The 14,023-nt window shown below is 43.3% G+C and overlaps 1 protein-coding gene across 5 annotated transcripts in view; it reads left to right on the forward strand.

Moving 5' to 3' along the window:
* TEAD1 (TEA domain transcription factor 1) overlaps positions 1-14,023 on the forward strand; it is a 253,571-nt gene that overhangs the window by 230,351 nt on the left and 9,197 nt on the right. For all 5 annotated transcript variants that reach the window (XM_028159825.2, XM_008151018.3, XM_054724607.1 and 2 more), the window contains 2 exons: positions 5,091-5,231; positions 9,724-9,876. In XM_028159825.2, coding sequence (XP_028015626.1) covers positions 5,091-5,231; positions 9,724-9,876 — 294 coding nt within the window. The remainder of the gene's footprint in view (positions 1-5,090; positions 5,232-9,723; positions 9,877-14,023) is intronic.

The raw sequence follows: 14,023 nt of genomic DNA on the forward strand, positions 1-14,023 counted from the left end.
TTGATTCTGCTCAACTATGTCAACTGTGGGGCCTCAGTTCCCCTGCCAGGACCTGGACCTTTACGGACGCTGGGTAGTGGACGGAGAAGACGTGAGAAGTCATAGGCTCGTAGGCGTATAAGAGAGTCTTTATTACAGTCTAAGAAACCATTGCTACTAAGTAGCCATCAGACAAAGCCTTTCTTCAAAGGAGCCTCACACAGTAGCTGCTGCTAACAAAGCAGCCATTGCAAACACAGTAGTAAACACAGGAGCCATACCAAGCAGCCGCACAATGGCTGGTCAATAACACATCTTTACAGTAACTTAGACAAAAGAGGCTTCTTTCCAAATAGTGACACCAGCCTTTTGGGTTATAGAAGGGCACGCCTGTGTAGTACAGTAAGATTGCTGTGTCCTTGCTTTTGAACCTGCATATAGCAGATTAGCCTTGAACACTCTGATTAGGATTCCCATGCTCAGATTGGCCTTGAACATCCGGCGCACTCTAGACAGGGTTCCCACAGAAGGAAAGTAAAAATAATTTCTGATGCACCTTTTCTGCTTCACATAAACTCATCATTGCACCGTTGTTGGGAAGCATCTTAAATGTTCATCAGTAGCGCACTTATTAACTTAGGGAACACCTGGGCAATGGAATAGTATACCGCCATTAAAAAGTGTGGCTGTTCATTTTTTTAATGGCTGTTCTTTTTAATACTAATGTTCTGTGTCATTACTGCATGAGTTCTAAGGTGCAGGTACAGATGTATTTTTTAAAACAAGGTTTAGAAGAGTTCTACTGTTTTGGCACGAATGTTTTTACATTTTAAAATGCTAAAACTTGTTGGCACAATCTCCATCATAATACAGCCTTCCCTCAGTATTGGTGGGGGATTGGTTCCAGGAACCTCCACCGATACCAAACTCCACAAAAGCTCAAGTCCCTTACGTGAAATGGTGGAGTGTTTGCATAGAATCTACACACATCCTCCCACATACTTTAAAGCATCTCTAGATTACTTATAATACCTAATACAATGAAAGTGCCATGTAAATAGTTATTAGGCTGTATTGTTGAGGGAATTATGACAAGAAAAGTCTGTTCATGTTCCATGGGCCTGTGTAGTACACATCTGCAACAGCAGAACATGTTTTTTCGAATATGTTCAATCCACACTGGGTTGAATCTGCAGATGCAGAACCCATGGATAAGGAGGGCCAACTGTAGTTAAGATCATAAACCCCACGCAGAAGATCACTGGTAATCGCGACACCACAAAACACCAGAGCCGCCTCTCAGAGCCGCATGTTCTCCGCTGGAGGCTGAACTAGGCAGCGGCAGTTCTCCAAGGCCCACGCTCAGGGGCCTGTGGAAAGCTGGGTGGTGTTTCCAGTGTCAGGGCTCCAGGGAGATGCCTGGGTAGCTCAGGTACAGTCTTCAGTTAGGGAACGACATCTGTTTTTCCCTCCGCTAAGCAGCTCTTTCATGGAGCCAAATGGCAAGCCTTTGAATGTGAGAAAAATGCACACCTGGGTATTTTTACTTATTTATCATTTAGGCCCCATATAATTCGGAAAAAAAAAACTAAATGTGAGGGAGTGTTGCTAAATTTATGGATAATATAAAACCTGAAAAGTACTGTAAAAGCAGAATAGGACCCAGTAAAGGGGCTATATACTGGTTGTTAGTAGCGATTCCTAGTTTGGATAAGTTAATGACTGCAGTTGAGCACTGATTTTAGCTTTGCATTTCTTGGCACATGAGGTGAAAGGGGGAATAGAAAGTATATGGTTCTTTTTATATGAAGCCAGAAAATAGGAAGTTTTGCCTAAGGAAAAGGACATTTCCTGATACTCAACTCAAGAAGGAAATTCAAATACAGATCCTTATTAAAAACTAGTGGCCCGGTGCACGAAATTCATGCACATTAAAAGGGGATTAATTAGAGGAAATAATTTAATATTGCTATTTGCCCCTTCTCTATGTCAGAGATGAAAGAAAATTAGTAAAATGTATATGAAAACCTTTCTCCTGTCAGAGTCTGGGGCACACCATGGGACCCAGAGTCAAGTCCCCACCCACCCACATGCACCTCAAAATTGCGTGAGACCCAGACCCGGCCAGCCCCCCTCCCCCCCCATTGGGCTAGATCCAGACCCAGCCAGTCCCACCCTTGTCAAGCCCTGCTGGGCAGGGGGCATAACCTCAGGTCCCCCGGCCCGGCACCAGGAGCGAGGGCGCAGCCTCAGGTCCCCCATCAAGCCCCGCTGGGCGGGGGTTGGGGCCTGAGTTCCCCCAACCCAGCACTGGGGGTACACCTTGAGGTCCCCTGTCAAGTCCCACTGGGTGGGGAGCATGGTCTGAGGTCCCCTGTCAAGCCCCGCCAGGCAGGGGGGCGCAGCCTCAGGTCCCCTGGCCTGGTGCCAGGGGTGCGGCCTGAGTGCCGGGGTGGGGGGCACAGCCTGAAGTCCCTTAGCCGGGCACTGGGGCGGGGGGAGCAGCCTGAGGTCCCCTAGCCCAGCACCAGGATGGGAAGCACACCTGACAAGTCCTGCCAGGCAGGGGGCGCAGCCTGAGGTCCCCCAGCCTGACACCAGGGCAGGGGAGTGCAGCCTGAGGTCCCCTGTCAAGCCCCACGGGGGCGGGGGAGGGCGTAGCCTCAGGTCCCTGCTGATTGCTCATTAAGGCTCCTGATGGGAACTTGGCTTCAGCTGTGGGTGCATCCATCTTTGTGACGGAGTGGTGGAAATTAGCATATTACCTCTTTATTAGATAGGATATGGAGAGATTGTCTCAGGCCTTCATGGTGGTCGGTTCGTGCCTATCAAGGTATTGAAACTAGCCAGTCAAAATGTGCCAAACCTCTCAAAATATGCATAGTCTCATTTGTATGTCAGGTCTCACTGTCTCTGTCTCACCAGCCACCACAGTAGTCCAACTTTCCTCTCTCACTGGACTGCTGTAAAGGGCTCCTGACACACTTCTCCATTTACGCTCAAACCACCCCCCCCCCCCCCCCCAGCGTCTTCTCCAGGCTGTGGTCAGGGCTGACTTTAGGGAATGCAGGACTGATTATACCCCATCACTGTCTCCATCCCATGTGCTTACAACTCCTATATCCCTCTGGTTAGGATAAGACCCAAACCTTCCCACCTCCCCAGCTCTTCTGCCACCCTTTCTCCCTTGTTCCAGCCTTTTTTCAGTCCTTGTTTCCGGCCACGTGCCCTTGGAACATGGACCCTCTCACCGCATGCCCTGCCTGCCTCAGCCAGCCGTTCTTCCTTTCGGTCTGAGCAGCATCCTCCTCCGAGCCTCCCTGACTCCAAGGGCCCCGCCGCACTGTTGTTTGTTCTCCTGTCCCTCTGTGCCTCTCTCACGAGTGCTTCTCTCTGTTGTGATGTCCTCCCAACTAAACAGGGGTTGGCTCCGCTGCTGTTTTTGTTGCTGTTAATCCTCATCCAAGGATATTTGTCCATTGATTTTTAGAGAGAGTGAAAGGGAGGGGAAGAGACAAAGAGAGAGAAACATCCGTGTGAGAGAGACACATCAGTTGGTTGCCTCCCACACAAGCCCCAACCAGAGCTAGGGATAGAGCCTGCAGCCGAGGTATGGAAGCAAACCGGGACCCTTCAGTCTGCGGACCAGTGCTCTCTCCACTGAACCAAACCGGTTAGGGCGGCTGTGCTCACTCTTTGACCCCAGCTTCACGTCCCCTACCAGATGAGCAGTAGGGAGTCAGGAGACATTCAAGAGAAAGGAACCGTCTGTCTGTACCAGATGCTAGCCTCCCAGCCTCATCCTGAAGCATGGTTCTGATCATGTCATTTCCTTGTGCCAAAATTTTCAAGAGGTCCCCTTTTCCTGCAGGGTACAGTCCGCACCCTTTATTTAGCCCTCCACAAGCTGGGTCCAGTTGCATTTCCAAACTCGTACCTTTGACATGATACTGACTTTTTATCTAAATTATAACTATTTCATGTATCTCCTACATAAGGTTGTAGTCAAGTCCTATATAGTGTCTAGCATGAGCCTTACAAGTCCTATATAGTGTCTAGCATGAGCCTTACTCATAAAAATGTGTTAAATGTATGGAGGCTTCTGTTAAAAGCATCTTTGTAAGTAAGGGTTTAATGGCATCCAATTTCCCTCTAGATGCTTAATTTATAGTAAAGTTTCTGTTTTGTTTGTTTTTAAATATATTTTTATTTATTTCAGAGAGGAATGGAGAGGGAGAGAGAGATAGAAACATCAATGATGAGAGAGAATCATTGATTGGCTGCCTCTTGCACGCCCCCCCCCCCCCCCCCCCCAACTGGGGATTGAGCCTGCAACCCAGGCATGTGCCCTTGACTGGAATCGAACCCAGGACCCTTCAGTTCACAGGCCAGTCCATTGAGCCAAACCACCTAGGACCTGTTTTTAAATATGTAACAAATGGCCAGTCAGCTGTCAACTCTCCTGTTCTTTTAAATATCTCTAAAGATTAGTGAATCTGAATTCAGTTCATATACACTTGACCCTGGAACAACATGGGTTTGAACTGCACAGGTCCACTTATAACACGGATTTGTTTCAACAAATGTTGTAATGTATTTTCTCTTATGATTCTTTATTTTTTCTCTAACTTACTTTATTGTAAGAATACAGTATATAATAAATATAACACACAAAATATATGTTAATCAATTGTTTATGTTGTCAGTAAGGCTTTTGGTCAATAGTAGGTATTAGTAAAGTTTGGGGCAGTCAAAAGTTGTTGCGGATTTTCAACTGTGCAGGAGGCAGAGCCTCTAATTCCCATGTTGTTCAAGGATCAACTATACATTTGTAAAGACCTCATGGATCTTCTCTTACAAAGATACAGCATTACTTTGATACAGAATGCCAGAAAGTAAAACAAAATAGTTTCATGTAGCTTGTCATTTCCAGGGAAGACTGCCCAAATCAGTACTCTCTTCCAAAAAGTGACCAAGGGGCCAGTGCACTCGTTTCCAGATGAGTATCACCTCCTCGCCTCCACTCAGGAGGTCGGACCCTGACCGCTACTGCTGGTTGCCATGACTCCTGCGATGAAAGCATAACCCTCACCTCCATTTCCTTCCAACAGGCCGATTTAAACTGCAATATTCAAGATGATGCCGGGGCTTTTTACTGTGTAACCAGTCAGTATGAGAGCTCTGAAAACATGACAGTCACCTGTTCCACCAAAGTTTGCTCCTTTGGGAAGCAAGTAGTAGAAAAAGTAGAGGTAAGTTGGCCTCTGTATCCTGGAACCTTCTTTTAAGGCCAGACTATTGCTGTCCTTTAAAGCTTTCTGGGGTAGAGTTTTATCTTTTTTTTTTTTTTGGTGTCTCTTCCTTCTGACCCACCCCCACCTAACTCCCCCCACCTCCATTATTTCTAAAAAGGCAAAATGGTTTGAAAGCAGCTGAAAGAAGGCCAGGAGGAAGTCCCACACCAGCGCCCTTGACTGTTGAAGTTGGCCTTCCCAGCCGCAGTGTTTAGTCCTGCAGGAGGCCTCATTGGGGGTGGCCTGGTGTGGAAGCTGCCGCCCATCAAATGAAGCCTTCCCACCCACCGCATGGCCAAGGGCACTCCCAGGCATGGGGAGAGGAGCCACAGCAGTGTGCGACTGATGGGCACTGGCCTTCTAAGCCTCGAAACCTTCCGTTTGGTGGTGTTGCTTTTGCCATTTCTACCCCTTTCATTATATTTGTTTTAACCCATTGTACGCCATAAGCGTCTGTAGACGCAAGCAGCGGACCTTCCCCACACGCTATGCACGTCTATAAAAAAAAAATGTTTTCCCTAAGTGGCAGCCCTGACCAACTTTAAAATCATTTTTCGTGAGGATTTTCGGCTGAAAATATTCAAGAACACCCAAATTGTAATATATTTATTTTTATAATATTCATTGCAAATTGTTTTTTTAAATTAAATTCAAAATGTTGTGGCGTGTGGGGATGATTTCTGTTTTGGACGTGTGGCAGTTAACTGGTTAAGTCTATTCTAGTACAAACTAGGACTAAATACCTATTTTTGGCCTTGTAATTTTAAGCCTCCATTTCTTTGAAAAAAAGTATATGTTTGTTTGCTTAGTGTGAATGATATTTGTAGTTGACATTCCATTGAAGGTTTTTTCAGTGTTTCTGCTCATCCCCCAATGGATCCATGTTCAGTGAGAAGCTTTTGTTTACAGCAGCCCTGGACCTCGAAGGTCCAGGAGCCCACCTGACTGTGACAGAGACTTTGTGCTGAGGCGAGAAAGAGAGAGAAAGAGACAGAGAGAGACATTGGGGAGTAAGAAGGAGGAAGGGTGGTTCATTTAAGCTTAGGGGGCGTGAGCTTTACTAAACTGATGGTAGTGGGAATCCAGTAAGATATTTTGAGTGGAACTTAGAAACTCACTGCATATTTAAGATTAAAGAGGAGGAAAAGTCATACACTTTATCCTTGGAAGGACAGTGTTGTCACCAGCAGAGATAAGGAAATGGGGTGTTCAGGAGGAAACAGGGCATGATTACCGACCCATGCAAGGCTAAAATTTGGGAGACAGGTAAAGACTGAAACTATTAATTGGGAATCCTAAGCATGAAGGATAAAGATGGGAATGGAGATTTAGCTGCAGAGAGAGAATAGCCAGAGCATGGAAATAAGGAGTCAGTTTGGGAGCAGCAGCCAGCCCGCAGTGGCTGGAAGGGAGGCACAAACCAAGCAGCAGAGGGCAAACATAGAGGAGGGAGGAGGGGAGCCCAGTCAGGGCACTGGCCTGGGAGCTTGTGGGGGAGGGGTGGGTGAGAAGGTGGCTATGTAATGAGACAAATCTGGAAGGCCTAGAACCTGCTCACCTCCATCTCCTCTGAGGAGAAAGCAACGTTACCTGCCCGTGGTTGGCACCCTGGAAGGTCGGTGCTGGGCACTGCTACCCAATAGCCAGTGGTCAGGGCTTATCTGTAAGTGGACTTCTTGCCTCGACAGGTGCATGTGAGAAAAGGTGGACCAGACAAGTTCGTTTCCCAGAGTTCAAATTATTCTTCATTGTGTCCTCAGATAACACACCCAAAGCTCTCTCTTACTTCTTAGTTCAGGGGCCAGGGAAAGGTTGCTTTTGACTGATGAAATCTCAGGAATTTCCATGAAGAAGGCAGTATGAGTGTGGCAGGTGGAGTTTTATAATTAAACCTTTAATCCATTTAGAATGTATTTCTGTATTATGTGAGTAAGGGGAGTCTGCTATATTTTCTCCCAAATAGATAGGTATCTGTTGAAAACCACTTATAAAATGATTCATCCTTTTCCAACTCAATGGATCTGTGCCCTTGATGTTACCACATAAACTGGGAGCTGTTTCTGGCATCTCTCTATTCTCTCCACCCTGCATCTCCACATGTCCCAATGCCACGCTTACTTCATTACAATGGCCTTATGGTAGGTTCTGATATCTGCTGAGGAAGTGAGTTTCACCCATCTTCTTTTTATATATTTTCTAGGTTAGTAACTAGCATTCATTCTTCCAAATAATGAGATTGTTTTAAAAATGTAAAGAGAGACAAAATCTTATTTGAGCAATCTAATTGTAATTGCATTTGATTTCAATATTATTTTGGGATAAATTGATATTCAGCCTTTCTAATCAAGAACCTATTTGTATTTTCATCTCATTTTATCTATTATAATAAGAGTTTATAGTTTTTATATGTATAGATTTATTCCATTCTGTAGTATGTATTTCTAAGTATTATGAAATTGGTTGAATACAATTTTCCATTTCTATATTTCGATTACTAGAAGAGAGAAAAGTTCTTGGTCTTTGTATATCTATTTTCTTTCAAAACATTTTGCTGTATTTATCTCTGGTTATTTTCCCCTAGATTCATGGGTTTTCTATGTATATAAATTTTATTGGCAGCTTTATTTTATAGCTTCTTTTCCAATTTTTATGCCAGTTTTTAAAGTTACTTTCTCACCTTTTAGTTCGCTAAAACCTCCTGTGGGGTTGTAAAAAGAAATAGTGATATATAAGTAATAGTATCGCTGTATTGTTCCTGATGTTAGTAGACATGTTTTAGGTGTTTTTCCATGTAGGATATTTATTCTTGGTTTTTATAAATCGTCTTTATTTTACATTTAAGTGCTTTCTTTCTATAATTATTTTACTTAGGGTTTTTTTATTAGTAGTAGCTACAATATTTTATCAAATGCCTTTTCAGCAACTCTAACTATATGATTTTTCTCCCATTTGTTGACATCACAAGTTAACGCACATCCTGTGTGTGCACCACCACAGCATTCCTGAACAAAGTCCTACTTTGGTTACAGTGATTCACTGTTTGCTGTTTTACATAGCTTTTTTGCATCTTAGCCTGTGCTTTTCTTTTTTTATCTCTTTATCAAATTTCAGTATTGAATATATATTAGTTTCATAAAAATAAGTGGGACACCTTCCTTTTTCTGTGGTCTGGCATGGTTTGAATAACATTGGAAATAACTGTTCTTTAAAGGTTACATGGAACTTGGTTGTGAAACCATCTGGTCTTTGTACCCTTTTCATCGGTATATCTCTAAACAACTTCTAGTCATTTCCACAGTCACTGACCACTTGAAGTTTTCTACTTAAAAGGGGTCAGGATTAGCAATTTGTATTTTGCTAGGAAGGCACCCTACCCTCTAGGTTTTCTCTGCTATTTTTGCTCTTAGAGGTATGTGACGTAACCTCTTGTAAATCTTCTAATCTCACTGTAATTGTGGTTTTGTCTCTTTTCTTTTTTCTCCTTAAGCTTGTGAAGTTTATTTTATTTAGTCTTTTTTTAAAGAACCAGTTTTTATATTTATTCTGTCTGCATTTTTAATTTTGATTATATTTATTTGCACTTTTATCTTTATTAATTTCCTATTCCTGGTTTCTTTTCCTTTTCCTGTGGTTTTGGTTTGCTGTGTGAGGTTGTAATTTTTTAAAGATGTGTATTTAGTTCTGAACTTGTTCATCTTTCATGACAAAGACGTGAAGCTGCTTCATTTAGTTTCCTCCACTGGAGCTTCATTGCATCCCGTAGTTTTGGTGTATTTTCCTTTTCATTACTCTTTGGATAGTTTGTAATTTTCTTTTTAATTCCTTTTTGATCCAAGGTTATCCAGGAGTGTGTTTCTTACTTCTGAGTGCTTCAGTGGGATCTTTCAGCTGCATACACCCAATTATTTCTTTTCTTTTAAATTAAAGGCATAAATAACTAACAGTCAGAGGCTCATGGTGAGTGTGAAGCAGTTTTTCCTCAAGTAGCTGAATTGGTTGTTGGCCTGTGAGGCCTTATCATAGTAAAGAATGATTTTCTTTGGGCTCTTTGAAGACTTGGGACAGGCTGGTGCTGCTCTTAAAGATCTCTGGGTAGAGAATCACGAAGTAGGTGGATATATTGCCTTCTGACCTTTGCTTAGGACTTGTACAACTCTTCTTTAAAGCTAACATCTCTTTTATTTTTTTTAATGAAACTGACGTCATTACCAACTGCACTAACAAAGCACCTTCCGATTCTCTGTTAATTTCCAGAAAAATAATGAATTCTGAATATGGCATTAATTTTGGATACTGGATTTTTAAAAATTAAGTTAACGGCATAAATAATACTGTGTATAGCAGACATTTCATGTTGAAAAAATACAATGCTTCTACAAGCAGTAATACCTCTTTCATGTATTTTGAGGTCAAAAGTGTAAAAATGCTCAAATCCTTTTTCCCCTCACAGACGGAGTATGCAAGGTTTGAGAATGGCCGATTTGTATACCGAATAAACCGCTCCCCAATGTGTGAATATATGATCAACTTCATCCACAAGCTCAAACACTTACCAGAGAAATATATGATGAATAGTGTTTTGGAAAACTTCACCATTTTATTGGTAACTGTTTTGTCTCTTCCCTATTTTGGCAGACTCAGCCCTGAGGCTGGTGGGGAAAGACTGGGGGCGGGCGGGGGAGGGCGGGGGGGGGGGGGGAGTCCTGGGAGGCACCGGGACCTGGGCCAAAGCAAATGACCTGGCTGTTGGGTAGGGCCCCGGGGTAGTCAATCAGCAGTTGAATCCACATATTCATAAGGTAAACCTGGCCTTGGTTTGGACTCAAGTCTGTAGAAGAGAAGGGGTCTCATCTGGCGGGGTTTGTAAGCTTGACAGAATTGGAATTCAGGAGGGTCATAAAAAGTGGTGGACCTAGGTTCTCAATTCTGGCCACACATTAGAAGACTTGGAGAAAGACCTTGGTATCTAAATATCCTGATACAAAGACTGTAAACCGTGTCCATTGAATCAGGATCTCTGAGGATAGGACCCAGGAAAGTTCCCCAGGTAATTCCAGCATTAGCCAAGTTTGGGTCTTAGCAGCAACATATTTGGCAAATCACAAATGAGGCAAAAGCTGAGTTAGGAGGTTTGTAATTTGAACATACCTTGATTCATTTCCTGGAGGATTTGCAAGGCCTTATAAGAAGTAACGTACAGTAGGAGCTCTCAGTACTGTAAGTTAGAATAGAATGCCATGACCAAGAAGGGTTGGAAATATTCTCCAGAGGCTGAAAAGTATGATCAAAACTTAATGGGCAGCTAAAGGAAAAGGAAGAAATAATGGTGCTAAGTGTCCACAATCGGAAAACTTTCTGGTTCCACTGGGCAATGCTGCATGGGAGTTTTTCTCCCTTAATATTTAACTTTAAAACAAATTTCTCATGGAGGCTTCACTGGGGGACTTGGGAAGGTTATTACAAATAGTGTTGTCCTCAAAATATACCTCTAAAATGTATACAGTAATGGGTTTCATAAGGCTCATTTTAAAAAGTAGTAACATTCCTTAATTAAACTGAAAGGAAAATGCCAAAACGAAACTTGGTGGGAAGAATTTTCCTGAAGGGCAGCAAGACAATGTGGTCACATGGCCTGCTTTGTGCCTGGGATCAAGGACTAGAACACTAAAAGCAGGAATTCTTCACCTGGAGTTTTTGTATTCACTCAGCCCATGGTTCTCAGGCACTGGTGTGCTGGTGGAAAATAAAAGGCTCTACCTCAAACCCCCCACAAAAAAAAAAACACACAAAAACAAAAACACCCTGATTGTAAATACGCCCTCCATGGGCAATTTCAAGCTACCACTGGTTATCCAGCTCATGAAAGTCCTTAATATTTAACAATGACTTTCAGCAACCAGTAGGAGCCAGTTTCCTTACACAATGTAAAATAAATAAATAAAAATTTTAAAATGCTGAGGTATAAGCCCCACCTCAAGGAATAACATCAGAATCCCCAGGTAGTGGTGCACACAGGGTTGAAATCCCTGCTCTAAGGGACTGGTCAATGAGCCAATTATCATTTATTCCGCGGAGAGAACCTCAATGGACTCTTAAGTGCATCCAGGTCCCTCTGAAATTTAGAAACTAGCAGTCTGGGGAAAATTTGGAAAACATGTTCTTTAGTAACTAGTCTTCATTGGTGCCCTTTGGTGAACATTGAGCCGTTCAAGGTTTCAGGTGCTGGCAGGTCCTTGTCATATAGAGACTCCCTTGTATTTAAGAGCAGATCACCTTAGTGCTCAGCTGAGCAGACGGTGAATGTGGCATCCTGCTATGGACATGAAATAGCCTCAGGAATTAACCACAACTCTCTGGGTAAATGGCCACTTCGCCTCTCTCAGAAGGAGTTTTAGCTGTTTGTTTGTTTGTTTTTTAAGCCATGAAATGCTATGTGTTTCAGCATTTTAAAGAATATGTGCTCAGTCCCTAAAACCCTACCTCACGAGCATAGCCGAGGACAATAGGCCTGGAAAAATTAAAAGCATCTATTATCCATAAAACCCATGTAACTGTATTAGTCATGCTCCCTTGGAACTTGTGGCTTCACACAGCATAGACGGCTGGAGAACGCACCATGTTCAATTAATTTCAGAAGGTATCATCAAGCAACTACGTAAATTCCGCTGATATGCAGAATTAGTGGCTATCGATAAATATCTGCTCTAATAATCTTGTAGCTTTAGAAAAGCTGAAAGTAAGCCTGCACTCCTGGGTTATGAGAACAAAATCATCTCATTGATTACAGGAACAAGAGTACCTTTCCACTTTTTCTCGGGGTGGGGGTAGGATCATAGCCAGGGTGCCAGCTGCTGGACACCGTTGTCGGGGTTTTACTAGGGTACTTTGGACACGAAACCTGTGCCAACAGGACCATTTCCAGACCCGATGGCCTGGTGGGCTAGACTGTCTGATTTCATCAGGATTATTTGGGACTTGAGGTGAACCTATAGAGGCGGGCCTTAGGGACAGACGGAGGAAGACGGCAGGTGAACCATAGGCCAAGTCTTCCTGTCTTCTTTTGAGGTTGAATTCAGAAATACAGGTGGCTAGAAACTTTTTTTTTTCTTTCCTCCTTTTGAATCTTAATCATGAAGCCTAAATAGGATATAATCTTTCATAGAAAATTTGCAATAAGGAAGGCTACATCACAGATGTTTCAGGCACATGTTAAACCTTTCGTAAATGTTACAACATGAAATTCTCAGTGCAGAATTATGAGGTAATTTTTATTACTATTTTATGAATAAGTAATGTTAGGTCTATCCTAACACATTAGGTCACAGAGCCAGTGATATACATAAACTAAGACTTGAATTGATGGAAAGGACACTTTGCAGAATATTTCACGATCATGGAATCAGAAGACTTGGGTTTAAGAGCCAGCTCTATTTTATGACCTGGGATAAAGTCTCTCCACCTCAATTTCCTCCTCCATTGACAACCAACATGCTCAAATCTGTACTCTCCACCTCAGGGGTTATTGAGGATGTTTTCATTCATTCAGCTGAACTCCGGAGAGATGGTACTAGCTGCCGGAATACAATGCAGATAAAACACACACGGTCTCACAGTAAATCTTGGCCTGGTAGAGGAAAGAGGCAGGTGCATAATTGATTGCAATACAAGGTCATAATGGCTGTAGTTACACTTGTGAAACGGGCACCACGGAAGTACAGGATAGTTTACCTGAGCAGGTACCTGTAGTTGGGTGAGGTGCGGAATTCTCAGGAATGTTAAAAGATGGTGTTTAAGTTGCCTTGATGGATAAACAGACATTTTTCAGATTTACCAAGAAAAGAGCCATGTCATGGGTGCATAGTTAAGTGTCAGGTTCTAGGATTTGGTGAACTGGACGGGTGAGGCAGCCATCCTGGAGTCTGGTGAAGGAGGCAGGCATTCCCCGAGTAATCACCAAACGAATGTACACTAAACGGTGGCTGATGGCTGCAGAGCTAGGTACATGGTGCCAAGGAAGTCACATTCGTCTTCCCCAAGGAAGAAGCTGTTGAAAGGTAGCTGCTGGATGGACAGGCAGAGGGGCCGGGAAGAATACTGCAGAGAGGAAGGCAGGCGGCGGCAGGTTGAATGGAAAATAGGGTTGTGTAGCTGAGAGGGAGGGGAGCACGGAGCAGTCAGCTGGCCGGGGAGAGAGGGCCGGATTGAGCAGGGGATCCTCCACCTATTAGGATGAGAACAGGTTTTCTCATTATCCTAAAGTTTAAAGTTTAAAAGAGGCCATCAAGGTTTTGTTTTGGTTTTATTTTATTTAGAGAGAGAGAGAGCCATTGTTTGTTGTTCCACCTATATATGCATCCATTGGGTAATTCTTTTTTTAAAAAAAAACACATTTTATTGATTTGTTTACAGAGAGGAAAGGAGAGGGATAGAGAGCTAGAAACATTGATGAGAGAGAAACATCGATCAGTTGCCTCCTGCACAGCTCCTACTGGAGATGTGCCCGCAACCAAGGTACATGGCCTTGACTGGAATCGAACCTGGGACCCTTCAGTCCAAAGGCTGACGCTCTATCCTGAGCCAAACCGGTTAGGGCCCATTGGGTAATTCTTTAATGTGCCCTGAGTGATCGAACCCGCTCAGGGCACATTAAAGATCGAAACCTAGGTGTATCGGGACAGTGCTCTAACCAAATGAGCCACCTGGCCAGGGTCAAATCAGGGTTTAAGCAAGAGTGTGTTGTTGTCAGGTTT

This window comes from Eptesicus fuscus, chromosome 13 (genome assembly GCF_027574615.1).
Source record: "Eptesicus fuscus isolate TK198812 chromosome 13, DD_ASM_mEF_20220401, whole genome shotgun sequence".
Classification (NCBI taxonomy): domain Eukaryota; kingdom Metazoa; phylum Chordata; class Mammalia; order Chiroptera; family Vespertilionidae; genus Eptesicus; species Eptesicus fuscus.